Source organism: Eptatretus burgeri, chromosome 3 (assembly GCF_056783735.1).
Source record: "Eptatretus burgeri isolate ZD-2024b chromosome 3, Ebu_testis_v1, whole genome shotgun sequence".
NCBI lineage: Eukaryota > Metazoa > Chordata > Myxini > Myxiniformes > Myxinidae > Eptatretus > Eptatretus burgeri.
Window position 1 is genome coordinate 86,425,989 of NC_140963.1, and position 27,415 is coordinate 86,453,403.

At 42.4% G+C, this 27,415-nt stretch overlaps 1 protein-coding gene across 2 annotated transcripts in view; it reads right to left on the reverse strand.

Moving 5' to 3' along the window:
• The window catches only part of ITGA9 (integrin subunit alpha 9), a 183,283-nt gene that overhangs the window by 19,711 nt on the left and 136,157 nt on the right, over positions 1–27,415 (reverse strand). For both annotated transcript variants that reach the window (XM_085874357.1, XM_085874356.1), the window contains 7 exons: positions 25,961–26,040; positions 24,469–24,558; positions 21,843–21,954; positions 21,625–21,732; positions 20,630–20,755; positions 14,943–15,059; positions 3,458–3,559 (listed from right to left, as the gene is read on the reverse strand). In XM_085874357.1, coding sequence (XP_085730483.1) covers positions 3,458–3,559; positions 14,943–15,059; positions 20,630–20,755; positions 21,625–21,732; positions 21,843–21,954; positions 24,469–24,558; positions 25,961–26,040 — 735 coding nt within the window. The remainder of the gene's footprint in view (positions 1–3,457; positions 3,560–14,942; positions 15,060–20,629; positions 20,756–21,624; positions 21,733–21,842; positions 21,955–24,468; positions 24,559–25,960; positions 26,041–27,415) is intronic.

Genomic DNA, 27,415 nt, shown 5'->3' on the forward strand with positions numbered 1-27,415 from the left:
CTTGAGCACCAGCATCCAGAGCAGTCAGGCTTTACACCAAAGAGGTCAACGATTGACCGTATCCTTGCACTTCGTGTCCTCGCCGAACGCAGACGAGAGTTTTGGCAGGGGCTGCTTGCAGCCTATGTTGATCTCTGTAAAGCGTTCGATTCAGTGAATCGGGATGTCCTCTGGAGGATTCTTGGTCTTCGTGGGGTGCCACCGAAACTGATCGATCTGATGTCTGAACTCTACTCTGGTACTGAGAGTGCTGTGAAGTGTGGTGGTACCATCTCTGACTTATTTCCAGTTGTTACTGGAGTTCCGTCAGGGATGTGTACTTGCCCCCACACTTTTCAGCACTTGTATGGACTGGATTTTAGGGAGGATGTCGGAGAGATAAAGTTGCGGTGCATCGTTTGGCAATGTCAAGATCTCGGACCTTGATTTTGCAGATGATGCAGTCATCTTTGCGGAGACTTTAGACATCCTCTTGGGGGCCCTCGAGGTGCTGAATGAGGAGTCGGAGCCGTTGGGATTACGGATTTCTTGGGTCAAAACTAAGATCCAGGCTTTCGGTGACATCTTGGATGCTGCTGTCCTGTCTGTGTCTGTTTGTGGTGAGGATGTTGAGGTCGTGGATAGATTCACTTACCTTGGCAGTGATATTCATGTCTCCGCAGGTTGTGAGCCGGAGGTCAATAGACGTCTGGGCCGGGCCTGGGGAGTCATGGATTCACTGGATCATGGGGTGTGGCGCTGCCGGTACCTGTGCGGGAGGACGAAAGTTCGAGTCTTCAGGTCCTTGGTACTTCCAGTCTTGCTCTATGGGTGCGAGACTTGGACTTTGACCAAGGATCTGAGACGGAGACTTAATTCCTTTGGTACCAGGTCTCTTCGGAGAATCCTTGGCTATCGCTGGTCGGATTTTGTGTCCAACGAGCGGTTGCTGAGAGAGACTCGGATGAGATTTGTTACCTGCATAGTCCGTGAGCGTCAGCTGCGGCTGTATGGACATGTGGCTCGTTTTCCTGACGCTGATCCTGCTCACCAGATTCTCTCAGCGAGGGAGTCTCATGAGTGGAGGAGGCCAGTGGGCCGACCACGTGCCTCATGGTTGCAGCAGGTTGACCATCATCTCAAGGAGATGGGGATGGGCCTGGCATCTGCCTGGGGGATGGCCAGACGGAGGCCCCTGGAGTACCGGCGGAAAGTGGACGCAGCGACGCGCTGTTCTGGCACATGCTCCCATACCTGACCTGACCTCTTCTTTTCCCCTTCTGAATGGGTAGCTCACTGTGTCACATCCACACAACACATATGTGCACAGAAGTGTAGCTGTGACATCAAGAGGATTTTCTGGTACTTCCTGCTCAACACTTCTACCAGCTCATGAATAGGTAGGTATTGATTCTGCCGTTGTATCCAGAGTTCTTGCAATGTGTTCAAGCAGCAGAAGTGATATATACACAGCATAATTATGTCTGTATCTGTTGCATGCACAACAGCTCGATGGTGATCAAGATATTCCACACAATATGCAAGATGAGCAATAATCCTTGTGTCTGCCTCTTCATGTTCTTCACAAGGTAAGTCCAGAACTGAACTTGATGCTGATGTGATGGAAAGAGTGTGACCTTTGTTTTCCATCATACTACCAATAATGATGGTCACTCCATCTGGAATAGCTTCAGGACTCTCACAAAGGGAAGTGCCAATGAAGTTCTGAAGATTTCCTTTATTTCTTGGATTCTTCATGAGTAAATTCCAGTCCGGAATTTCTAGACTCTTGGATGGTGAGAATTGTCTTGCCTGGTCTGTCTGGTTTCTCCTCTGCTGCTCATCACCCTTCAAAGTATGGCTATCATCAAAATCATACTGATCACCAATGATGTTGACACAGTTGCACATTTCAGGTTTCAACTGCAGGAGCTTTGGAAGATACAGCTGGGGAAGTTCACCAAATGTTTTTGCACCCATTTTTTGGTATTTATTTACAAATGCCATTGTGTCTACCAGATAAACTGTGTATAGGTCACTCTGTGGTAATGATGGCAGCTGTAAAACAACATCCTGCTCAGCTTCAGCAATTAGCACTGCCACGAAATCAGACTTGTTGCCTTTGCGCATTACAAACCCCTGTGCTAAGCGTGGATCAACCTCAAACAGGGATGATGGATAGTCTGTCCACTCATGGGAAAATGCAATCTGTCTTGTGACTGGGTCGGCATCTCGATAGAAACACAGCACACGTGTAGTTGCAGTCTCATCTTGATAGATCCTGATTAAACTCTGTTTCCTTGATGGTTTTGATTTCTTCTGTGAGGAGAAAGTTACCAGCTTCAGTGGTTCAATCTTAATAGAGACCACCTCTTCTGCTTTCATAATGGCTTCCATGCCCTTAGCTTGAGCATGGACCAAGTCTTTTGAAGCATCCTTCTCACCAGTTGCTCTATTGAGCAGATCCACTTGGTTGTTACACTGGAATGGGTTTATCATCTGCTGGCATATCACTTTCTTGATCTCCTCAACATGCATATGTTCTTCTGTTGCCTGCTTCTGTGTTTCTCCATGATGAGTAGATTCCTGTTGGCCTAGATTAGCCATAGACTTTATGTTCTCTGATACAGCTGTGAGAAATGGTGCTGTCTTCACATATTTATCTCGAGCAGCTGGTGCCTGAGATATGCCTTTGAACAGCGATGTCTTCCCTTCATTGTTGTATGTCTGCTCCAGGGCCATGTCACTCCAAACACCATTGAATTTTCCTTTGGAAGAGTGAACTGTGAAGTACCCAACCTGGATCCAGCAAACCTTAACCGAACTGTGTTCAATAGAGTAAGAGGATTTTGTGGGTAGGGGTAACTTTGGTTGACAAAAATGTTAATTTTCTCTTTAAAAATTGATAGAACTCACTCAAATTTGCTGTTTTAATTAGTCATGGATACCATGTTCATATCACATTAAGAGAAATTAGTATTCTAATGCAGCATCTGCCTATGATAAGAAAAGTTCTAAAGGCCATCTTCAAAAAACGTTATTTTTAAGGCATTTTTCACAAAATTATGTACTTTTACGAGGTTTACTTCCACAAAGGCAATTTTTTTTTTGTCATTTTACAATGCACTGATTGAATTCTTACATTTAGTTCACATTTATTTTTCATGAATGTGATTTTTTAATTTTTTTAGAAATTTTATTGACAATTGCTGTTTTATCAAATTTTTCAAATCTTCCTCAAACAAAAACGTCCGCCAAAATTTTTCGCAAGAGCTTATGAATTGCCAACATTGGTTTTCATGAACTGCAAACATATATCTAAACATCCTGGGGGTGTAAAATTTTATAGCAGAGGCTGTAAGGTCCAACCCTAAAACAGCCTCGTACACAGGTTGGCTCCCGGACTAAAGGGAAGTGTTTGGACAGAGACACAAACAGCAACATGGGCAGAAAGATTGAGAAATGTACAAGTACTCACTGCTGTGTTGTCTGGCTCTCCATGTGGCACTTCGTAGGCTCTCAGGCTCCTGTTCATCCTGACTATCGCTTCCGCCACAAACTGTATGACCGATGAGCTATCCTACACAGGGAGCAACACAAAGTATAAAACAACGGCCAGGTTCGTGAATCATGTGGATCCAATATATTTTGCACAGTGCATTAATGAGTGCAGCAGTGTATCACCATGTGTCATATACCATGAAAAGTATCATACAGGATATCAATGTGCACAGGATATCAACACACACTGTATCAATTTGTGCTGCAAAATCAATGTTTACTGTGGATAATGTATGAAACAGTAAATCAATGTGCATTGTGCATCAACAACAAATAAAGTTCTTTCTAACCACTCACTCACTGATATAAAATGTCAGTACTTTCTATCTATTACATGTAAAGCCATAATCACCCACTCACTGACATAAATGTTGAGCACTTTGTCGGTCGGCGAGAAAGATAAAATTTCACACGAATGCAACTCAAAGTCACGATTCCAAAAAGCAAAATCAAAAAACTCGTGGTAAATGTCCATAAGTGAAAATATCCGTAAACAAGCTCAAATGAGTGAAGATCCTCGTCGTCTTAATGATGACGTCATAAAAACGAATATGACGTCATTGTGATGTCTTAGGTTTGCGATAAATTATCTGTGCTAATGCCCCGCTTGATTCCCGCAAACAAAATTCAAACAGCTTGCCTAGTTTCGGAGATAATGGTATAGGCGATTTCCATTAGCGGCGATATTATGAAGTCAACTTTTTTTCTAGGAGGAATTTCCAAAATCGGAGATGGTTTCTGCCTGCGCGTGGGCTTTCTGCATATACATGGCAAGTTTCACGAAGATCCGATGAAAACTCTGGGTTGTGAAACAAAAAATGTCAAAAAATAGGAATGACGTCATAAAAATTGATATGACGTCATAGTGATGCATCATATGTGAGGTAATTCATCTCTGCTAATGCCCTGTTCGATTCCCACAAACAGAATTCAAAAAGCTTGCCAAGTTTCGGAGACAATTTTTTAGCCAATTTCCATTAGCGGAGATATTTTGACGTCACAACTTTTTTTTCTAGGAGGAATTTTCAAAATCGGAGATGGTTACTGTCTGCGCAGGGTATTTTTACATATATATGCCAAGTTTCAGGAAGTTTCCATGAAAACTGTAGACTGTGAAACAAAAAAGTCCACAAGAAGAAGATGAAGAACAACGTGAGTAAGACTTAGAGATCCTCCACGAGGATCTAACTAGAAGGGCACTTGGTAGAGCGCATACCTCCGCAACACAATGCGCGATCCAGTAAAACATATGGGGCCCAAGAAATTTGTGAAATATCATGCTACGTATCATTTTTGGCCCTATTTCTCAATGGTGAAGAATCACTTTTAAAATAAAAAACACTCGTATCTGGATTTAGATCTTCACCAAAATCTAATCAATTCTTCCTTGTCACATACACAACCTGTCCACCCTGTTTCGTCAGAATCCATTCACAACTTTTTGAGATATCGTGTTATATATTGTTTTTGGCCCCATCTCTCAATGGTGAAGAATCAAATTAAAAATTCTAGTAGCTGGATCCCAATTCAGATCTTCACTAAAATCTGATCAATTAATCTTTGTCACACACCCAACCTGCCTAACAAATTTCATCCAAATCCTTCCCCAACTTTTTTTAAGATATCAAACAAACAAGAAAGATGTCATGCATAGCACGATACTTGTGAAATTCATAAAACAATTTCGATGGTTGGAGCCAATGACCAAATCTGCAAATCCTTTTAAAATTTCAAGTCAATTGGATTAAAATTGACAATTATAGAAATTTGGCCTACGTTGAGCTTTGGCCTATGTTGACCTTTTGGTCAATGTCAACCTTAAAAATAACTGGCTGTTTGAATTCAGTGACCTGAAATGTAAATTATTTTCAAATTTTAAGTCAAATGCATAAAAATTTAGGATATCAGAAATCTCACCGAAGTTGTTGACCATTGGCCTATGTTGACCTTTTCGTCGATGCTGACCTCAAAAATAATTGGCTGGCTGCATTCAATGACCAAATATGCAACTCCTCTTCAAATTTCAAGTCAATCGGGTGAAAATTGACAATTTTAGAAATTCGGCCTATGTTGACCTTTTGGCTGATGATGACTTCAGAAATAATTGTTAATTGAATTCAGTGACCTGAAATGAAAATCATGTTCAAATTTCAACTCAATCAGATAAAAATTGAGGATTTTAGAAATCTAACAAAGTTGTTGCCCTTTGGCCTATGTTGACCTTTTGACCTCAAAAACAAGAGGCTTCTTGCTTATGATGAACTCTTCCATGTGGTGAAGTTTCCTGAAGATCGGTTTAGAATTGTTATGTGACCTGGAGGCAATAAACAGACAAACAGACAGACAGACAGAATAACAAGAAAGACGTCATGGAATAGCACGATACTTGCAAAATCCATGAAACAATCCTCTATTTCTCTTTGCCGACGACTCCACCCTCTGCCGTACCATCTGTCATCCCTCAGACCGGCAAGCAGCAGCTTCTTCGCTCACTGCAGATCTGGATAAAATCACAAACTGGTCCAACACGTGGAACATGTCTTTCAATCCAGACAAATCTCACACTCTCACTATGTCTCTTCGAAAGGACCGTTTACAAAACCCCCCCATCCACTTTCTCAACAATCCTCTGGAAGAAGTCTTTTCTTTCAAGCTTCTAGGTCTCACTATCTGCCATGACCTTTCCTGGGAAAGTCACATTTCCAACCTCGCCTCAAAAGCCAGTCGCCGACTGGGAATCCTCCGTCGTGCAAAGTCCTTCCTCAGCCCTCTTGAGCTCCTGACCACTTACAAAGCTTTTGTCCGTAGCCTGATGGAGTACTGCTCTCCCCTCTGGGCTGGTGCTCCTGCCTCCCACCTTTCTCGGCTTCACGCTGTCGAAACCAGGGCATTTAAGATCATCGGCATCTCCCGCAATGAAGCTGAGTCTTTGGGCCTCTCACTCAATCACCGCAGGTTGGTCGGTGGTCTTTCTGTCTTCTACCGACTCCTCTCCAGCCTTGCCCCCCTGCTCTCTCTGCGATTTGTCCCCACCACATTTCCACAGGGCGCTCAAGGTCCGCCAACAACCCCCTTCTGGTAAAACTACCAAAATCACGAATCACTGCTCATCTTCACTCTTTCATTCCTCTTTTTTCCCGCCTTTGGAATAAACTTCCTCACTCTATTCTTTCCCATTCTTCCCTCCAGGCTTTCAAAACAGCTGTTCACCACCACCTCTTATCTTCCCCCATCCAAATCCTCGATCTTTTCTACCCCCGATAATCCACCCAAGCCCACTTCCTTCATTTCTCCTACTTTCCTTCCTGAAAGTCCCTGAAATGTCCATCTTCTCTTCGCCATGTTCCCCGTCCCATCCCCATCCCTCTCCCTTCCACAGTTCACCTAATGTGTCTGTTCCCCACTGTTTTGTCCCTTCCACTCCCGCCCCTCTTGTCTCATGCCTCCTTGCTGTGAGTTGTGTGTTAGCTCTCATACGAGCCTCGACCAAGGTATACAAAAAAAAAAAAAAAAAAATTTGACCTCAAAAATAATTGGTGGTTGAATTAAATGATCAAATATGGAACGACTCTTCAAATCCCAAGTCAATTGGATGAAAATTGTCAATTTTAGAAATTTGGCAGGTTTACCAATTGGCCTATGTTGACCTCAAAAATAATTGGTGGTTGAATTCATTAATCTGAATATGAATCCTCTTAAAATTTCAAGTCAATTGGATGAAAATTGAGGATTTTACAAATCTCACCTAAGTTGTTGACCTTTGGCCTATGTTGATCTTTTGACCTTTTGACCTCAAAAACAATAGAAACTCTACCATTTGGTGAAGTTTCGTGAAGATTGGTAAAAAAAATTGTGACCTGTCGGCGATAAACAGGCAGACAGACAGACAGAGACAGAACACCAAAATCGACGAGCCAACATATTTGAAAAATATTCGATTTTGCAAGAAACAAACAGTCAGAGAGGGGTGAAAACGTAACCTCCTTCACCTTCGGTGGCGGAGGTAACAAAAGTCTTTGTTCCCTCGGCCGGGAGAGGGGCTGAGCTTGAACAAGTTGATTTACTGTGTGTAGTATATGTTGTACACACACACACACACACACACACACACACACACACACACACACACACACACACACACACACACACACACACACACACACACACACACACACACACACGCACGCACGCACGCACGCACCTGTATTAATGACAATAGTGCTGCAGTTATTGGTTTGAGGAAAATTGCTTACATTGTGTTTGCAATTGCAATAAATCTAGTTGTGGGAGCTATTAACCAACACCGAGGAACCAACACAATTGAAGAGTCTTACTGAGATTCGTGTTTGATCTCCTTTGCTGCACAACATGGCTTTCTGACTTGCTTTATCTACAGGGATGTTTTTGTTTCGTATAAACAGCAGCATGTGCCTCCCCCAACACTTTTAGGGGTGCAGTGGGAATGGGGGAATGGGGGAGTTGGATGAGGGGGAGTGGGATGAGGGGGAGGGGGAATCCTGCAGCCTAGATGTTTTTTGTGGTGGAATCAAGCAGCTTAGAGCAAGTAGGGACTATTTATATTGGAAATTTTACTGTGCGAGCTCCGTTATTGTTGGTTGCACGCTACCTGTTTTGTTTTATTCTTCTGGTTACCATCAAACTCGCCTGTTCCCTTAGTTGATCTTGGCAGTTAGGTTTCTCTGAAATCTTATTGAGCCAACTCTGTGAAGATTGAACTCAATGGCAAGGGAGGCGTTTCTGCTTCCAACAAATTTCATCCTCTCTTCCGCTTTCCCTCTTTCCCCCTCCCTAACCCCCTTCCTCTCTCCCCCTCCCTAACCCCCTTCCTCTCTCTCTTCCTCCCTCTCCCTCTCTCACCCCCCCTCTCTCTCTCTCTCTCTTTGGTCATATTTTGATTGAACCCCCAACTTTAAAGATTGAACCCCCAGACGAAGGGGAGTGTCTCTGCTTCCAACAAATTTCCTCCTCTTTGACTTTCTATTTTTCTCTCTTCTGTCTCTGTCTCTCTGTCTCTCTGTCTGTCTGTCTGTCTGTCTGTCTGTCTGTCTGTCTCTCTCTCTCTCTCTCTCTCTCTCTCTCTCTCTCTCCTCTCTCCTCTCTCGCTCTCTCTCTCTCCTCTCGTCCTCCCACTCTTTCCTTCTCTCTCTGGTCTTAATTATGTGCTCTTTATTTTACGAAAACATTCTGCAAAGATTACTGCTTCTTTTAACATTCCTAAAACAGGTTAACTCATTTGATATTCCGATGTAAAGCCGCTGTCACACCTTGACGATTTAGCCAGCATATGCCGACGTATGAAAAATTTGACGAAAACGCTGGCACATGTCGAATACATTATGGGTAAGTTTTGTATACGTTAAGAGCACGCTGGCATACGTCATAGTACGCTGGCATACGTCGTAGTACACTGAGCTCGTCGGCAAATTTTAACATGCTTGAAATTTTTTGACGTATGCCAGCGTATGACTCACACGTTCCGCATATGCTGGCCATAAGTTGTAGGCAGATTATGCGATCGTTGACACACGTTACTTGTAAGTTACTCATAAGTCGAAACACGTCGAGGTAATGTTTTGCATACCCGAAACTTATTTCTAACCTATGAGTAACGTGTTGTAGGCACGTTACGCGATCGTTGACACACGTCGACAAACGTTACTTGTAAGTTACTGGTAAGTCGAAACACATCGAGGTAATGGTTAGGCCGAAGTCACATTTGGCATGGCGGCCATAGGGTCCACAAAATCTACGGCCACGAGCAATTATAGGGCGGCCGCAGTATTTCCACGGTCACACAATATAGCAGTCACATATGATTTTATTTTTCGGGGAGCCGCACGGCGTATTCAGAAATTGTGGAGACCAAAAACGTGGGGGTGCCGTACAGTCTTTGATTTGATATCGCACGGTGACCTTAGGGCGTCCCTGCGGCGGCCATAGAATTTTCAAGGCACACGCAAGGTGCCCGCAAGGTGACCACAGGGGGACCCAAAGGCGAACGTGCGGCCAGACGGACGGTAACGAGTGGGTATATATATATATATATATATATATATATATATATATATATATATATATATATATATATATATATATATATATATATATATATATATATATATATATATATATATATATATATACCAGTTCCTTTTTCACTGAAATAAAAATATAACAGTTTGGAATATACCAGAATATATAACTGAATATACTACAACTAAAATATATATATATATATATATATATATATATATATATATATATATATATATATATATATATATATATATATATATATATATATATATATATATATATATATATATATATATATATATATATATATAACTGAATATACCAGTTCGGAGTATAGGCAAACACCTATACTCCGATCTCTAGCGGTAGCACATGGTGGACGCACGGTCGACGCAGACTGCCACGGAGACTGTACATAGGACGCACGGCGGGCATAAGGGAACCGTGCGTCGACCCTGCGTTGCTCGCAAGTAGTCACACAGACCGCAAGGCCACCGCACGTTGAACACAGGGATGCCTTAGGACTACCCTACAGCGACCGTGGAAATAGTGCGGCCGCCGAAATTTTCTGGGGGTTGGCAAAATTCATTTTTTCATTGATAAGAGCCTACGGCAGTCACACAAATAACGCAAGCCCACCGTACGCCCTACGTACAGTCCACGTGGAACACATCTACGTCACAGCTTGGCTTGTCGAATTGCTACGGCCAACGTAGAAATGAAAAAAGTTACAACTCCGCGCTATAATTCCACGGCGACCCCAACAGCCTGTAAAAGATAGCCATACGGCATAGGGCCACTCTGAGGCCACCTCAGAAACTCTGCGGCCGCCACATGATTCTGTCAATATAGGGGGGGTACGGCCGCCGTATCCTCGCCGTAGAGCAAATGTGACTTAGGCCTTAGCGTCAGTGTTCCAGACTCCATGGTTGTTTTTTTTTTGTTTGTTTGTTTTTTCTTCGGCATGACGGTGATGTTGACACTTCAATTTCTAGTGCGGTTATAATATAATATAATTAATAGGCTGCCGCTCAACGATTTAAATCATAACCGCACTAGAAATCGAAGTGTCAACATCACCATCATGCCGAAAAAAAAAAGAAAAAAAAAACCATAGAGTCTGGAACACTGACGGGTTCCTCCTGTGTGAACCCCATTTTTATATACCAATTCCCCTAAACGCTGCCAATACGCCATTATACGGTAGCTGTAAGTTAGTAACACGTTCAGTAAGTTCTGTGGTCGTCCGGAAGACGTCAAATACGTCTACATACGTCAATATGCATTGGACATACGTTACACATAGGTTCAAAGCACGTTACTCATCGGTTTAAAGCACGTTACTCATAGGTTCAAAGCACGTTACTCATAGGTTAGAAATAAGTTTCGGGTATGCTAAACATTACGTCGACATGTTTCGACTTATGAGTAACTTACAAGTAACGTGTGTGGACGTGTGTCAACGATCGCATAACGTGCCTACAACATATGGCCAGCGTATGCGGAACGTGTGCGTCATACGCTGGCATACGTCAAAAAATTTTCAGCATGCTGAAAATTTGTCGACATACTCGGCGTACTACGACGTATGCCAGCGTGCTTCAGCGTGCTCTTAATGTATACAAACTTACCCATAACGTATTTGACGTGTGCCAGCGTATTCGACAAATTTTTCATACGTCGACATACGCTGGCTAAAACGTCAAGGTGTGACAGCGGCTTGACACTTCGATGTCTAGTGCAGTTATGATTTGAATCGTCAAGCCGCAGCCTTTTAATAGTCTATGCCACGTGATCGTCGGCGATACATAGCGCGCTATGCATAAGTTAGACTATCGTTGGGCATAGGTTTTGAACGCCGACAACACGCTAAGCATTCGTTGGTATAAGTTATCTATATGTTATCGAAACGTTCTGTGTACGTTACTAATACGTTATGCATACGTCCAACTCGTTATAAATACGCCCAAAACTGGAAAAAACATCAATAGTTCAGCGTACGCCAGCGTTTTACATACATTTTGATACGTTGCCATACGCTGGCTAAAACGTCAAGGTGTGACAGCAGCTTAAGTAATGAGATCATGTTGTTGCAATTCCAGTTTAAAATCTCATATACTGTGTTCATTTGTGCATTGTGTCCATATTTCTGACATGCTTGGTGACTAGCTTTCTTATGGATTAAGAAAGTGCCTGATGCTTTATTTTGACAAAGTACTGGTTCTTCCAATATCAAGTTACATAAGCTCAGTAGGTTTCCTAAAGGCCCGGTCACACCTTGACGTTTTAGCCAGCGATGGCAACGTATTAAAATGTATGTAAAACGCTGGCTGACGTTGAACTTTTGATGTTTTTTTTAAAGATTCGGACGTATTCATAACGAGTTGGTCGTATGCATAACATATTAGTAATGGACACAGAACGTTTCGTTGTGTTATAGATAACTTATACCAACGAATGCTGAACCTGTTGTCGGCCTACACAACCTATGCCCAACGATAGTCTAACTTCGGCATAGCGCGTTGCACGCATCGCCGACGATGTTGTGACGTAGCCTATTAAAAGGCTGATGCACAACGATTCGAATCATAACTGCCGTAGAAATGGAAGTGACAACAACGCGGTCACACCTTGGCGATCTTGCCAGCGTATGCCGACCTAAGAAAAATGTGTCTAAAACGTTGGGGCACGTCAAATACGGTATGAGTAAGTTTGGTATACGTGAGTAGAACGCTAAAGTACGCTATCATACGTCGTAGTAAGTAGAGTACGTCAAGAAATTTTAAACATGTTCAAAATTTTACGACGTACTCGGCGTATGACACACGTTCCGCATGCGATGGGGATAAGTTTTACACACGATATGTGGACGCTTACACACGTCCACAAAGGCTACTTATAAGCTACTCATAAGTCGAAACACGTCGCGGTAATGTCTTTTTTACGCGAAACTTATTTCTAACTTATGTTTGACGTGCTTTGAACCAATTCTTTACGTAGTCCCAACACACATCGACGTATGTAGACGTATTCCAATGACGTCTTCCGGTCGACAAAAAAAATAAATGAACGTGTTTCTAGGTTACAACTGCCATATAAAGACGTGTTCCCAGCAGTTTTGGGAATTGGTATATAAAAATGCTGGTCATAAAAGGGGAACCCAACAGTGTTTTCGAGTCCTTTTTGAGTCGATGTCCATGTCAGCAGTAACAGTATCAGTATCAGTATCAGTATTAGTATTAGTAGTAGTTTGTTCATGTTGGCAGTAGTAGGTGAGTGTGAGGGGAGGGTGTGGGTTATGATGGATCCTCCTTGCGTCCGCGTGTCCACGGGTAGGTTCATAGGCTGCCACTCAACGATTTAAATGGCTGCATCTCCACTATTGAAAGTAGACGCTTGCGCTCAACAATTGGATTTTTTTACACTCAACGACTATTAAACGGTACCACTCAGCCATTTTCATTGTTTACAATGAACGATTTAAATTGCTGTCACTCCCCTTTGTTTTTTGACGCTGAGGCTTTGAAATTTGAAGCGTTTCTTCTGAACGTGTTAAAACGCTCAAACTCGACTATTTTAAATAGACGCTGCCGATGGACAATTGGAATCATAGCCAAGCTAGACATCGAAGTGTGAACATCCTCGTCATGCCGAAGAAAAGTTTGAAGAATGCTGCAAATAAGTGTCCTGGCCGTGGCCGTGGACGCTGACGCAAGGACGATCCATTATACCGACGTCTTTCAGCCTATGAGTAACTTAAAAGTAACGTCAGTCGATGTGTGGCAACGATCGCGTAACGTGCCAACAACACGTTAATCATAGGTTAGAAATAAGTTTCGGGTACGCTAAACATTACCTCGGCGTGTCTCAACTTATGATTAACTTACAAGTAGCATGTGTTGACGTCTGTCAACGATCGCAGACCGTGCATACAACTTGTGGCCAGCGTAGCGGAACGTGTGAGTCATACGCCGGCATACGTCGTGAAATTTCAAGCATGAAAAAATTTGAGGACAACCAAAAAGTACAACGTTTAAAGCCAACGTACAACGACGTATGGCAGTGTTTTTCAGCGTGCTCTCAATGTTATCAAAACTTACCCATAACGTATTCAACGTGTGCCAGCGTTTTAGAAAAAAAATTCAAAAATCGGCATACGTTGGCTAAAACGTCAAGGTGTGACCGGGCCTTTAACAGCTTAAGAAATATGTAATTTCAGCACACCCGAATCAGTAAGTACGAGTAATCGCAATCAAGTGGTGTTCGTGGTTATTCTTTCTCTGCACATGTTGGTTTGTTCACCGCCTGATATTTTCTCGCCCAGTAGTTTGGACAAACATCCTATATGTTCTCTTAAAATTTAAATATTTTGTTCATTTCAACACTTAAAGCATTGTGGATCAGTCTCTGTCTCTCCTTCTCCTCCCTCCACCCCACTCCTCCCATTTCCTTTCCTCTCCTCTCACCGACAATTCTCTTCCCTCTTTGTTGCTTCCTCTGCATCATTGCCAAAGTTTTTTTTTCTGAAAGGGGCAAATTATAGGAAAGGAAGAGGTTGGTTGTAGATGCTGCAGTGCAGTGTAAATTAAGAGATTTAGTTCAGCCAAACATCCTCTGTTATTCTTAAAGTGAAAAGAGTTTGCTCATTTCAACACCCAAAGCATTGTGAGTTTGTGTCAGTCTCTCCATCCCTCTTCCTCTCACCTCCCCCCCACACTCCCCTCCACCCCCATCACTCTCCTACAACTCCCCCCTTCACATCCCCCACCCCACCCCTCCCGTTTCCTCTTCTGTCCTCTCACACACAATTATCTTTCCTTTCTTTATGCTGCTTCTTCTACATCGTGGCCATGGTTTTACGTTTTTTTTTTCTTTCTGAAAGGGGCGAATTACAGGAAAGAAAGGGACTGATGGTAGATGCCGTACTGTAAATGAAGAGATTGACACTGATACAAGTTTATGAATGAAGAAAGGAGAGGTGGATGGTTTGTTTGCAACTGTGAAGAAGGGAGGTCCGTTGGTGTCAGAATGTGATTGATTGCTTCCTTTAATTGTTTGGCATCACTTGTACCATTTAATAAGGGATTGACAGGATTACTCGGAGGTAGCGCACTTACCACTGAGCCGTCTAGTATGGGTCCACTTCCCAACTCCACTATTAGTCACTCTGGTGCTTCACAAAAAAGGGCATTGCATCAATGAGTACACAATCTTTTGATAGGGGTATTTAAGCTGGGTGCCCTTGAGTGTTTTCGGTGGAAATGCTGTTTGAAAAATTACAAACCGCATTCAAGTTTATTCTAGTGCTACATTAAGGAGTAACAAAAGGTGTAGTGCAAAGGTACCTTTTCAAGGATATTTGTGTTGAGGAGGGTGGTGATGTTAATGGATAGAGAACGTTCACTTGGAAGAGTGCCCAACATACAAAGGACATTGAGGCACTCTCTTCGTATGGAGCAATCCTGTACATGGAGAAACACACACACACACACACACACACACACACACACACACACACACACACACACACACACACGTAAAGAGACTACTAGTATGGGAGCTAGGGACCAACATTTCAGATCTGTTTACTTTCTTTCTCGGCAAAGTTTGACTGTTTTAATTGATAGGCCTATCACCACAGTGTATCAGCTGGGTGGCAGTACAGAACATTAGGTGGGCACAAGGTAGCTACAGCTCGACAAAATGCATATGTTGATATGCGTCAATGGCTTAACTGAAGAAATAAGGGTACGTCTTCCTATTGTAACTTTATGAGTTTTAACAGTAGAAATACAAATGACGCGTCAAAACATTGAGGACATTCATCTTTTAATATAAATCAGCATAATGACCTTTGACCTTCAGCAAAGGACATAGAAAGGTCATCAAGTGCAAAAGCTATACAACAACAGCAATAACTAGAAAACGCGCACTTTTCATCATGAAATGTTTTCTTATTTCACTTGAAAATGAACTAGCCAATTAAATTTTGGTTTCTACTTTTAAAACATGCCCAACTTGTTGGCTTGAGGCCTAATATTTCCATATATATATATATATATATATATATATATATATATATATATATATATATATATATATATATATATATATATATATATATATATATATATATATATGCCCAACACACACACACACACGCACACATGCCCACACGCACACATGCACACACACGTCTTCCAGTATTCAAGCTGATAGTCTCTTTCGCAGGCATGAGGTGATAAATTTGAAACAGTGTTTGGTATGCCTAACAAAATATGATACAATCATACAACTGCAATCTTTTTGTCAATATGCATTTAAGTGTCAAGAAAATAAGCACTTCGATGGCATTTCCATCATGCTCAGGTAGGTAATAACTGAAGAACCGCATTCTTGAATGAGTCAAAGGAAAGGTCAATTACTCCATCAGGATAGTCCATCACAAGTATATATGAACCATTTTGTATTTAGAAATGGAGGTATTGTCTACAACAGCTCCCATGGGGAAGTATTATGCAGTTCAGAAGGAAGACATATTGGCAGGTAGATGCGTGGCAGAGTTGTCAATGAAACTCCTCAATGTCACCATCATCATCAGCAGAGACCATGTTCTTGCACAGGCCATCACATTGGCAAGCACGTGCGCATGGTAGTCCAACATCTCTGCAGATACATAATCGCTTGCACCAATTTCTACACCCGCAGACCACAAGCTCAATGGTGGTTTCAGGCACTGGAGGTCTTGTCATAAGTTCAGGCTCAAATGTCCCAGAGGCATTCATCTTCCACCCATTTCCAATAGGTGAGGGCAAACGAAGAATTGCATTTATTGCGTACTTCCATATGTAGCACTGGGAGTTGGCCCATTTAATATGGAGAACTGCAGCATCATCTGTAGGAGGAAGCTTGGTGCTGTCCAAGTTCTTCTTTGTGAATAATTTGTATCTGGTTGCATTCAGGTCTGATGACCTCTCTTTGTAGAACAAGCCAATCATGAGTTTGCATGATTCCATGCACTCAGGAGTGATGAGGGACGGGTGCAATCTAAAGTCAACCAGCTTGTCGAATGATGCGATGTTGGTTTTCAGGGCCTGCATTGCTTTTTTTCTTTCCAGTGCCAGACAAACTGCTCGTTTAATCAAATCCAGAAAGCGCATGGAAAGCTGGGAGAATGCTACAGAAGAATTGACCAAGTTTCTGTAAAATGGTGTGGATTGGTGTGCAAACTCTATGACCGTCATGTCTGACCCATATTGCTTTGCCCTTTGGTGTGCCAATACATAATGCCTGAGTGTCTTTGAGCTTCACTGGCATAGTCTGACACCAATCGAAGATGACAAACTTGAGGAGATTCTCCTTGTTCTTGTTGCTTGTGAGAAAGTTTCTCAGACTCGAGGGCAGTTTTGTTGCTCTGCCTTTGATCAGTCGCTCAACAGTCCTTCCATGAGATCGTCTTTCTTTCACTACCTTTAATGGAGTCGGGAATATCATATCTGTCAAGCACAACATGGACTTCTTCCATGTCTCTGAAACAGCAGAGTATTTGATGTGCAAGCGTGTCTGCAAAGTCACCAAATGTTTGCATTGATCCTTTTGTGTCATGTGCACAACAGCAAATCAGGTCAATAATGTATGATGAGCATTTATCTGAATGAGGAATGGCAGCTCCAGCTTCACTCTCCATTTAAACTTCCTTCAGTAGAACACTTTTTGTCATCTTCCGCAGAGTCCCATCCATATTTACCAAAGACAGTGAGACCTGTGCTTGCTCGTTTGGCTGCATGATGACACAATACATACTTTTTGTAGCAACCTCTGTGATATTTTTCCTCCAGTGCAATAAGATCCTCGCCAAGAATTCTTTGTATCGTCGTTTCATCTTTTCTATGTTTGGCTGCTTTTAATAAAGTTCCATGCACTTGAGTTGTAAGGACCCGTGATGTTTCCCTTTCACCACTACATTTGGCCTGTTGGCAGATCAGAAACAGGGATCAATTTGTTAAGGTAAGAGACTTTCTGGTCTGAGGACCTGACGATGGACCTGCGATGTCTTCACCAGTAAAACCGCACTCAGTACACGTAAGATTTCTGGCACTTGTAGTGCCATAGCTTGCGTAGCATACTTTGCGCCATTTCACATTACCAACAGTCAGCAAGTTCTGATTTGCATCAGGCTCGATTCGCCATGAGACTTCATCATGTCTCAAACGTGAAGCTTCAATGAACTTCGAAAAGGAATATTGAGATGTCGTTTGCAGCTTCTGTCCCTTTATGTCTCTTTGACATTTTATACTTTTTGTTGAGGTTACTTGATATTCTGCTTTTCTTTAATCCAAGTTTTATACCCGGACTGCCGCTTAAACTGCTGACCATTTTGAATCTGTAATCTGTACCTGTGCACTACAGTCTATACCACTGGTTGGACTACATCCACTGAGTCATTAGGTGAGGGGTTAGTCCATCGAAGCACTTCTGATGCAATGTCTAATGTTGTATCAGGGAGAGACTACATCTTGCTCTTCATGCATCTACTTGGGTTAGCTGTTCTTCAGGACAGTCATACCTTAACAAAAAAAACAAAGAAACTATTACATGCTAATAATTGAACAAGATAACAGTTATTTCAACCCCAAAATATATACACAGGTCCATGTATAATTCGCACAAATATGCAATAATTAATAGAAAACACATCACGTAATTTTGAAATGTAAAATATTATTCACAAATACACTTACTAATGTAGGAGGAATGTTTTTATTTTTAAGTGAAAAAACGAACATTTTCTATTTATCTCCGTTGAGGCAATGTGTTTGCACTTGGTGACCTTTTCTGTGATCTTTGCTGAAGGTCAAAGGTCATTATGCTTAAGGCCCTGTCACACCTTGACGTTTTAGCCAGCAATGGCAACGTATTAAAATGTATGTAAAACGCTGGCTTACGTTGAACTTTTGATGTTTTTTTTTTTTAAGATTCGGACGTATTCATAACGACTTGGTCTTATGCATAACGTATTAGTAATGGACACAGAACGTTTCGTTGTGTTATAGATAACTTATACCAACGAATGCTGAACCTGTTGGCGGCCTTCACAACCTATGCCCAACGATAGTCTAACTTATGCATAGCGCGCTGCACGCATCGCCGACGATGATGTGGCGTAGCCTATTAAAATGCTGCCGCACAACGATTCAAATCATAACCACCGCAGAAATGGAAGTGTCAACATCGCAGTCACACCTTGGCGATCTTGCCAGCGTATGCCGACCTCTGAAAAATGCGTCTAAAATACTGGTGCACGTCGAATACGGTATGGGTAAGTTTGGTATGCGTGAACAGAACGCTAAAGTACGTTATCATACGTCGTAGTAAGTGGAGTACGTCTTGTAATTTTGAACATGTTGAAAATTTTACGACGTACTTGCCGTATGACACACGCTCCACATGCGATGGGAATAAGTTGTATGCACGATATGCGATCGTTGACACACATCGACACACGTTACTTGTAAGGTACTCATAAGTTGAAACACGTCAAGGTCATGGTTAGCGTCAGTGTTCCAGACTCCCTGTTTTTTTTTCTTCTTCGGTATGACGGTGTTCAGTGTGCAGTGCGGTTATGATTTAAATAGTTGAGCGGCAGCCTATTAATTATATTATATTATAACCGTACTAGAAATCGAAGTGTCAAAATCACCATCATACCGAAGGAAGGAAGAAAATAAATAAATAAATAAAACCAGGGAGTCTGGAACACTGACGCTAACCATTACCTCGACGTGTTTCAACTTATGAGTAACTTACAAGTAACGTGTGTCGTCGTGTGTCACCGATCGCGCAACGTGAGTACAACACGTTGCTCATAGGTTAGAAATAAGTTTCGGGTACGCGAAACATTACCTCGACGTGTTTCGACTTATGAGTAACTTAAAAGTAACGTGTGTCGACGTGTGTCACCGATCGCGTAACGTGAGTACAACACGTTACTCATAGGTTAGAAATAAGTTTCGGGTACGCTAAACATTACCTCGACGTGTTTCGACTTATGAGTAACTTACAAGTAACGTGTGTCGACGTGTGTCAACGATCGCGTGACGTGCCTACAACTTTTGGCCAGCGTTATGCGGAACGTGTGAGTCATACGCTGGCATAAGTCTGAAAATTTCAAGCATGGAAAATTTGAGCACAACCGAAAAGTACAACGTTTAAAGCCAGCGTACTACGACGTATGGCAGTGTTTTTCAGCGTGCTCTCAATGTTATCAAAACTTACCCATAACGTATTCGACGTGTACCAGCGTTTTAGACAAATTTTCCAAAAATCGGCATAAGCTGGCTAAAACGTCAAGGTGTGACTGGGCCTTTAGATACATTAAAAAGATGAATGTCTTGGGAATGTTTTGAGGGGTCAATTGTATTTCTACTGTTAAAACTAATAAAGTTACAACAGGAAGACGTACCCCACCCTCATTCTTATTTCTTCAGTTAAGCCATCGACGCATATCAACAGATGAGGCCCCGCGAGGAGGAGTGATGTAAGCGACATTTTTTAATGATATGATGATGATAGGCTCAGATGATGATGATGATAGGCTTGGATGATAGGGTAAGGGTTAAAATAGTGCTATATGGCATTAACTCCAAAATGGCCGATGTGGCCCTGACATCACTCCTCCTCGCAGCACCTCATATGTATTTTGTCGAGCTGTAGCTACCTTGTGCCCACCTAATTTTTTGTACTGCCACCCAGGTGATACACTGCGGTGATAGGCCTATCATATAAAACGGTCAAACCTTTGCCGGGAGAGAGAAAGTAAGCAGAAGTGATTTCTGGGCCCCTTTTGGAGATTGGCTCCTGGACTATACAAAGCATTCTACACGATGACAGGACAGTCGTGACAATGAAAAACCAGCACAAAAGGGCAGAAATTTACTTGAACCGGTGCGAAGAAGAGGAAGATGATGAAATACAGAAGGAGAAGAAAAAAATGCCGACATTGACGAAAACGAAGAGGCGATTTAAAACCCACCAGAATCTTACGTCCAGATTTGGTGAAGATGCTGAAAAGGGTACGAAAGATGCTCTCTTGATCATGGGGGACGAGACAGAGCTGGGAAGGGACCCGTGCGATGCAATGTCCGTTTCCAAACTCCACCTGAAGGACCGTAGTGTACGGAGGAACGTATAAACTATAGGCATTGTTATTAATTATTTCAATATAAATAATAATTCCCATCGAGTGTAAACTTGAAACAAATGATGAAAGATCAGAAGGAAAAAAAAAAATCAAGTTAATAACAAGATTGTCATCTGGGAAACTTCTGGCTCTTCCTCGGTCACTGCCAATTATATAGGACACGGGATCCAAATTTATTGAGATTTTAACCTCGTACAATTGATTCCATCTACAACCCCAATTCTACATCTTCCATGGTTCTTTTACATTTACACAAGGAAACAAACTGGAGGGAGCCATTTGGCCCATCATGGCTGTGTTGCATCCACACCTAATGAACTTCGGTTGAACTTGACTGTCACATCCCTGTTTTATAAGTAACATTCATACCCCATTTAATGCATAGGCAGGGAAATTGGTCAAAATATTGGCACATAATGGCCTACGTTCTGTGAAAAGGTAATGTGTGACCGAAAAGATCCACAATATAGTTACAGATAGAACAACCAGCTTTATACTCCCATCCCAGCTAACAGTGCCCTCGATGGTTATATATCAGAATGGAAGTTTAAAAGCAAATATAACCCGATGAGGGATCGACGCCAGACTAGACATATCAATGGTGAGCACGTCACTGAGTGAACTATCCTGCCATCCCGAATTAATTTAATTGTTAATTAGACTCTTCTTTTGTGTACAACTAAGTTATACGCAAATGTGCATGCAGGAAGTTTACCTGTCATCCTTCGCTAATTAGGCCACGCGCTACTGTTCCATAACACAACCAATTCCATTCTCATTTCTGCCATTACAGCCAATTTCTATCTATTTATGTACTTCATTCTCACCACTGCTTGCTGTATGTGGAAGATCTCTGGCCCATCTTGAGAAAGTCGGTTTGGAATGAGAAGTTCAAAAAGAGCACCTGGTACAGGACTTGGCCCAAGATTAACCACCTGGGGTACAGTGGTGGGAACACGTGCACGGGTAACATTATCCTCGTCCTATCAAATGGATAAATATCATCTCGATATCGGAAAATATAAATAATAAGTTCAAGGACAACCTGGAAAGAAAAGTTCATCCATTGGTAGAGGCAGTGAGCATGTGGGATTTGCTCAAATTGGCTAATGTTGGTGCCCTCCTCACCATATACAAATGACGGGGGAGAAACCCACCTGGAATCGGCACACACAGAGGTACTGTACATTTAGTGCATATGTAAAACCGTAGAGCCTCATTTATGGTTAAACATCATTGCTCAACATTTCTGGAACAACGGAGGAATGGAAAGCAAGTCTTAAGCATGTTTTAGATGTAGTTAAGCAATGCACTCATGCCATGATGCAAGTCAGTTCAAGAACACGAGAATCTCCAAACTCGTTTCCATGGCTGGTCACCATATTTAAATATTCTGCAGAAGCAAGTCCTTTCTCAATTTGAAGCACCATCAAGAATTGTTATAAACTTTGAGCAGGTGCCGTGGCTTCCCACCGTATCTTAGACTCATAGTTATCTCTCAACCAGTTATATCACTTACTTCTCACTCTTCATAGGTGGATTGTTCATTTCACATTTCACAGTATCTCATCTGCTATCCTCTTCCGTCTCATTGTGCTGTATCTCTACATTCCTGTTGCTCCGTCTACCTATCCATTTCCTCGTCTGTCTGGTCATCTCTGCTCCATTGTCGGTGCATTGCCCTCTCAGTCTCTACCGTCTAAGATTACGGATCAATAACTTTGAGCTATTTGGTGTGTGAATTCACAGTCTAAACACATCTATATATCAAAAAAGGATTCGAGTGGTTAACACATTCCTGTTTCATATGATCACCAGATAAAGAAAGGTTAAAGTTATTTCTCCAAAACAGTTCTGACAATAAAACTTCAAGTTGTTTTTTTAATCTACAAAGAATGAAAAACAATTTTCAAGATCCAACATCTCTCTTGGACACGTCCACAAACAAACTTTCCTGAATTTGGGAACGGAGAAAACCCAATGCGTGTGTCGCTCCCCCATAAAGTTTGTTTTAATAGTCCATGTCATATGGACCGTCCTTTGGACTGAAGAAACAGTGTCCAGAAGCATTCAAATGGGGTTCATAAAACAGACACGATCCCCTCCTCCGCAAACTTGTGTGCGGAGATTTGTTTCCAATTCCGTCTTTGGTCGACTTTTGTCCTTTAGAAAAAACTGACTTCATGAGCCACATCTAAAGTAGCAAACAGAAATAGGCTTGCTCCTCATGAAAACAAACGCACATTTGGTATTCGACTGGTCTTTGTCAAACTCTTCAAATTCAGCTTCTTTGTCGCTCATAAGTTCAACATTTTGATGTTTTTCAAAATGCATTTGAAGTCAAATGAATAAAATAATCACAGGAATGAAATAGTACAACTACAACTACCTCCATGGCCCCAATTAATCCCATTTTCTTGGAGGGTCGATTGCATAGGGTTTTCATCTCCACATCCCTCAATCCAGAGCATGCATCCTATCTCTATCTCTATCTCTATCTCTATCTCTATCTCTATCTCTCTCTCTCTCTCCCCCACCACCTGAGCACATGCCCCCCTCTTTTCCTTGGAGAGATCCCCATCAGCCGTCTCAGCATGCAATCTCTGTCCTCTGCATCAATCACTCCTCTTCCTTTCTCAAATCCAGTCCTCTGCTCCATACAGAAAAAACGTCTTATTATCTCAGCCTAACCAGAGCCGTTCAATCATGCACCACCCCGGAAATACTTTTGCACCCTGTCCTCTAATCCTCACTACAACTGCCCCCACTCCTCCAAAGTAGAAACCAGGTACCTGAATCTTACCACCTCTTTAACTCCTGATTGCTCTATCCTGAATATCCACATCCTCTCTTCCCTTTGTCTTACTCACCATTACCTCCGCTTTTCCCGCATTTATCCTCAGTCCACCACTTCTCAGCAACCACTGTGTGCAATAAGAACAAAAACTAGAACAGCACTCGGTAGAGTGCACACTTCCACCAGGCTGAACAGTTGACATTTTGTATCCTACTGATCGGCCAGATCCGGATCTAGAACTTCACCAAAATCTAAGCAATTAGTCCTTGTCACACACCCAACCTGTCTGCAAAGGTTTGTCCAAATCTGTCTATTTGAGATATTCTGCTCACAGACAGACAGACAGACAGACAATCAAATATGGGTGACAGCTTCATTGGTGGACGGAACAATATTGTTATTTTTGGTCAAGCATACACACCAGTAACTTGAATGAAACTAATGATTCGTCTTATCTCTGTATCATGACATAATTTCTACATATGATGTCATCATAAGAATTATTTATATAAATACTTCTGAATTATACTTTTTTAAAAAACATTCCTTGGGAGACTTTTACTTTTTCTTAAAACTATAAAGTTATCCAAAATCAACTCTACAGAAGTAGTGGAAACTATGCTCTGGAACAACAAACTTCTGAACACGATGGAGTTCATTCGTGATTTATATGCGATCCATGTGATGTTGAATTACACCATAACGGAATTTCATGCCAAATGTGTATTGGTTTGTGCAACATTGATAATTACAATTGCAAGTAAAGTTTGTGGAATTACAAACTAAACGACTTATTCTTCACAAGCTTTTGCATCGTTTCTTGGTACAATATGATGTGAGCCTTTCAATGTCAGACATTCCGTCGACATCTCACCCTTTGACGGTGGTGTCCGACAGGAAACGTGTCGGCACGTACAGGTGAACGAGGTTGTCTGCCAATGTAGAGTTGTGCTCCAAGCTGACACTGCCATATCGCAACGTGAACGACACATACATGGTTAGGATTGGTGTGACCCCATTGGAGGCGACAGTTTGCCCCCACGGTATGAGATCGTTGTGGGTAAAATGAACCAACATTACAAAGCATTCATGGAGGCAGTGTCCTTGCACTAACATGTAACCCACATTAAGATTGCGTGCTTAACCAGGGTACCGGCACACAACGGCCTGTCGGAGGATTAGTTAATGTCCACGAGTGGAAGGAGGCAGATGGGACAGCTGGCTTCAAACCGAGGGGGATGCCAGTGGAGCGGGAGATTGCAATTAGATTTTTTTCTTTTCCACCAAGGTCGTGGATTTGAATCCATAACAGGCCTGAAGTTGCTTACACAGTCCATTGGTCGAACCTTCTCACAGTCAGAGGTTTGTTTCATCGAACAAGTGCAAATTGTCTCTACATTAGCAGATTTAAAAGGCATCTGATATTTTCTCAAGCTTCATATCTCTGGAAAAGTTGATAATAAACCCCATATTTCATTGATTGCCAGCCCAAAGGAGAAATAGACATTGGGTCAGGGTCCTCAACATCTGCAAGCAAATGCAAAGAGAAGCGACAGACCAAATGATGGCATGCTCCACAATACAGCACCCCAACAGGAACTGGACCGGAAGAAAATTTTAGTCTCATCCAATTGTGTCACGGATCAAATCCGAGTACGTATTTTGGCGTTTCATAGAGAATTAATAAATGATAAACTACCGAATCATTGTGTTTAACGTGATGCCAAACAGGCAGCAAATGGCATCTGGTTCCATGGAAAGTAAGGCAAAGGCAGTTTATTTTAGATCGACACACTCAGCACTGGATCCTGGAACACCAAAACACGTGTTTTCAATTTCCGGTCACTCCTCCCCCGTAACTACCCCCTTCTCCCTCCCCGCACCCCACCACCCCCACCCCTTCGCCCTCCTCCAGCCAAGAACAGAGCATTGTTTATGAGAAACGACAGTGACAGATTACATTTTTTTACACCAGCAGCCTCATCCGACTGCAGGGGCTTTACAGCGAAGGGTAAAGAGGAACACGATGCCGGTTAGTACTTTAACGGGTTAGTGTGTCAATTCGTTAATAGGACACAAATTGCTCTTCCCGTCAGCCATGTCACCTAGTGAACGAATTACCTTTCATGTTTGCAAACAATTTGAAGAGAGGTTGTTCCCAGTCTCGTGGAGAACTGTTCACCCGGCAGTGCGCACCCTCACAAAAATAAAACTCCTCTTGATTTTTGCAGAAGGGCACATCTTGAGGAAGCAGCCATTTTTGGTTCTCAATGCCGCTACATAATATATTATGATTTATTAAATACCTTTAGACAGACAATCTTCCCAGGTGAGGAAAACAATTTATAAGGAACATTCGGACTGACCTTTGGGCCAGCAGGCTGAAGCTAAGCAGTGGATCTTCTTCCCCGAGGAGAGTCGTGTCCAAGATAACGCTGAAGTTCCTCTGGCAGGCAGAGATAAAAAGGAACAGCACTGATAAGTGTTTTGCAATGTTTCTCATCACAGCAGATATGGAGAAGCCTTTTTATAACCGTCGATCACGTTTTACTCGGATTACTCGGCTAAGATGAGGTGTTGAGCCCCGTGTGGGTTTGTGCCAAACCGGTGGGTCGTGTGATCGTGTTTTGCACACATCCGGCGGTGTACAACGTGTACTCGTCAGTCTAGATAGGCAATTGTCAATGTGTCATAACAATGCAGACAAAGAAACAACCGAGTCGTCAAGAAGATCGAATTCGAGGAGAAGTACATTTTGAACATCACACCTGTCTTGAATCCCACATCCCATTGAATTACGTTCAATATGAAATGTTCATACCCCATCTCATTTCTTTGGGGTCTCCATGGTTCTTGTGCCATTCCGAATAACGACTCTTGGGAAAGGTGCAGGAACCGATCGCAACCAACTACTCTTGGGAAAGGTGATGTCCATATGACTGCGGAGTCTTGAGAAGGGATCCGGTCGACCTATCAAAAAGTTTTGCCCTGCCCGTTCGGCCTAGACAGCCGGGTCGGCCCTTCGAGCGGAAATGTGCCATTTGTTCAATCATCAACACAAAGCTGGGCTCTCCCTGTTGTACGGGGACTGCATAGAACTGCCGTTGTCAATAGTTTATATGTTTATTAGACTGTACAACTTTCGGGTCCTAGTAATAATGAGTTGACAGACGTGCAGTTAAAATGACTTTCGTCAGCAAGAGGAGGTTGCATTTTCAAATTCAATCCATAAATCAAGCTTGCTATTTTCATTTGGTTTGTCGAAGGACGGGATATATGGTGAATTACGTAAACGATGTGTAATCTTATAGCGGAAATGAGAGTGCAGCGAAAAATGCACGACTCGAGTTAAGAGTTTTAGTCAAACGCGAGCCTTTCCGACCACCTTCGGGCACACCCAGCTGCCTCGTTACCTTCACCGTATCTTGGCAAAGGAACAAAGCCATGGGCACAGGCCATGGTGAGGAAGCCACAGGAATAACATGAAAATCCTGACAATTTCCACCCAAAAATGAAGAAGCGTACGCAGCAGAAACAGCAGGACGGGCAGCTGGGAAAGCAAACCACAGCATTCCATGACGCCAGCTCAATAATGCTGTTCGAGTATCCCGACTTCTCGAATACCTCGGAATTTCAAACAATCGCTCTGAAGGTTGATTGATTTGCTCCAAACCAAATTTACAATGTTCGTGTTTGCCCCACTGTCCTCTACCAAATTCTCCTTCCTGCATATCTAATCCCCAGTGAAGCTGATAAACCGTTACATTGATGAATGTGGTGTCGATGTAGTGCAGGCTTGATGGGCTGCATAGTCTCCTCTT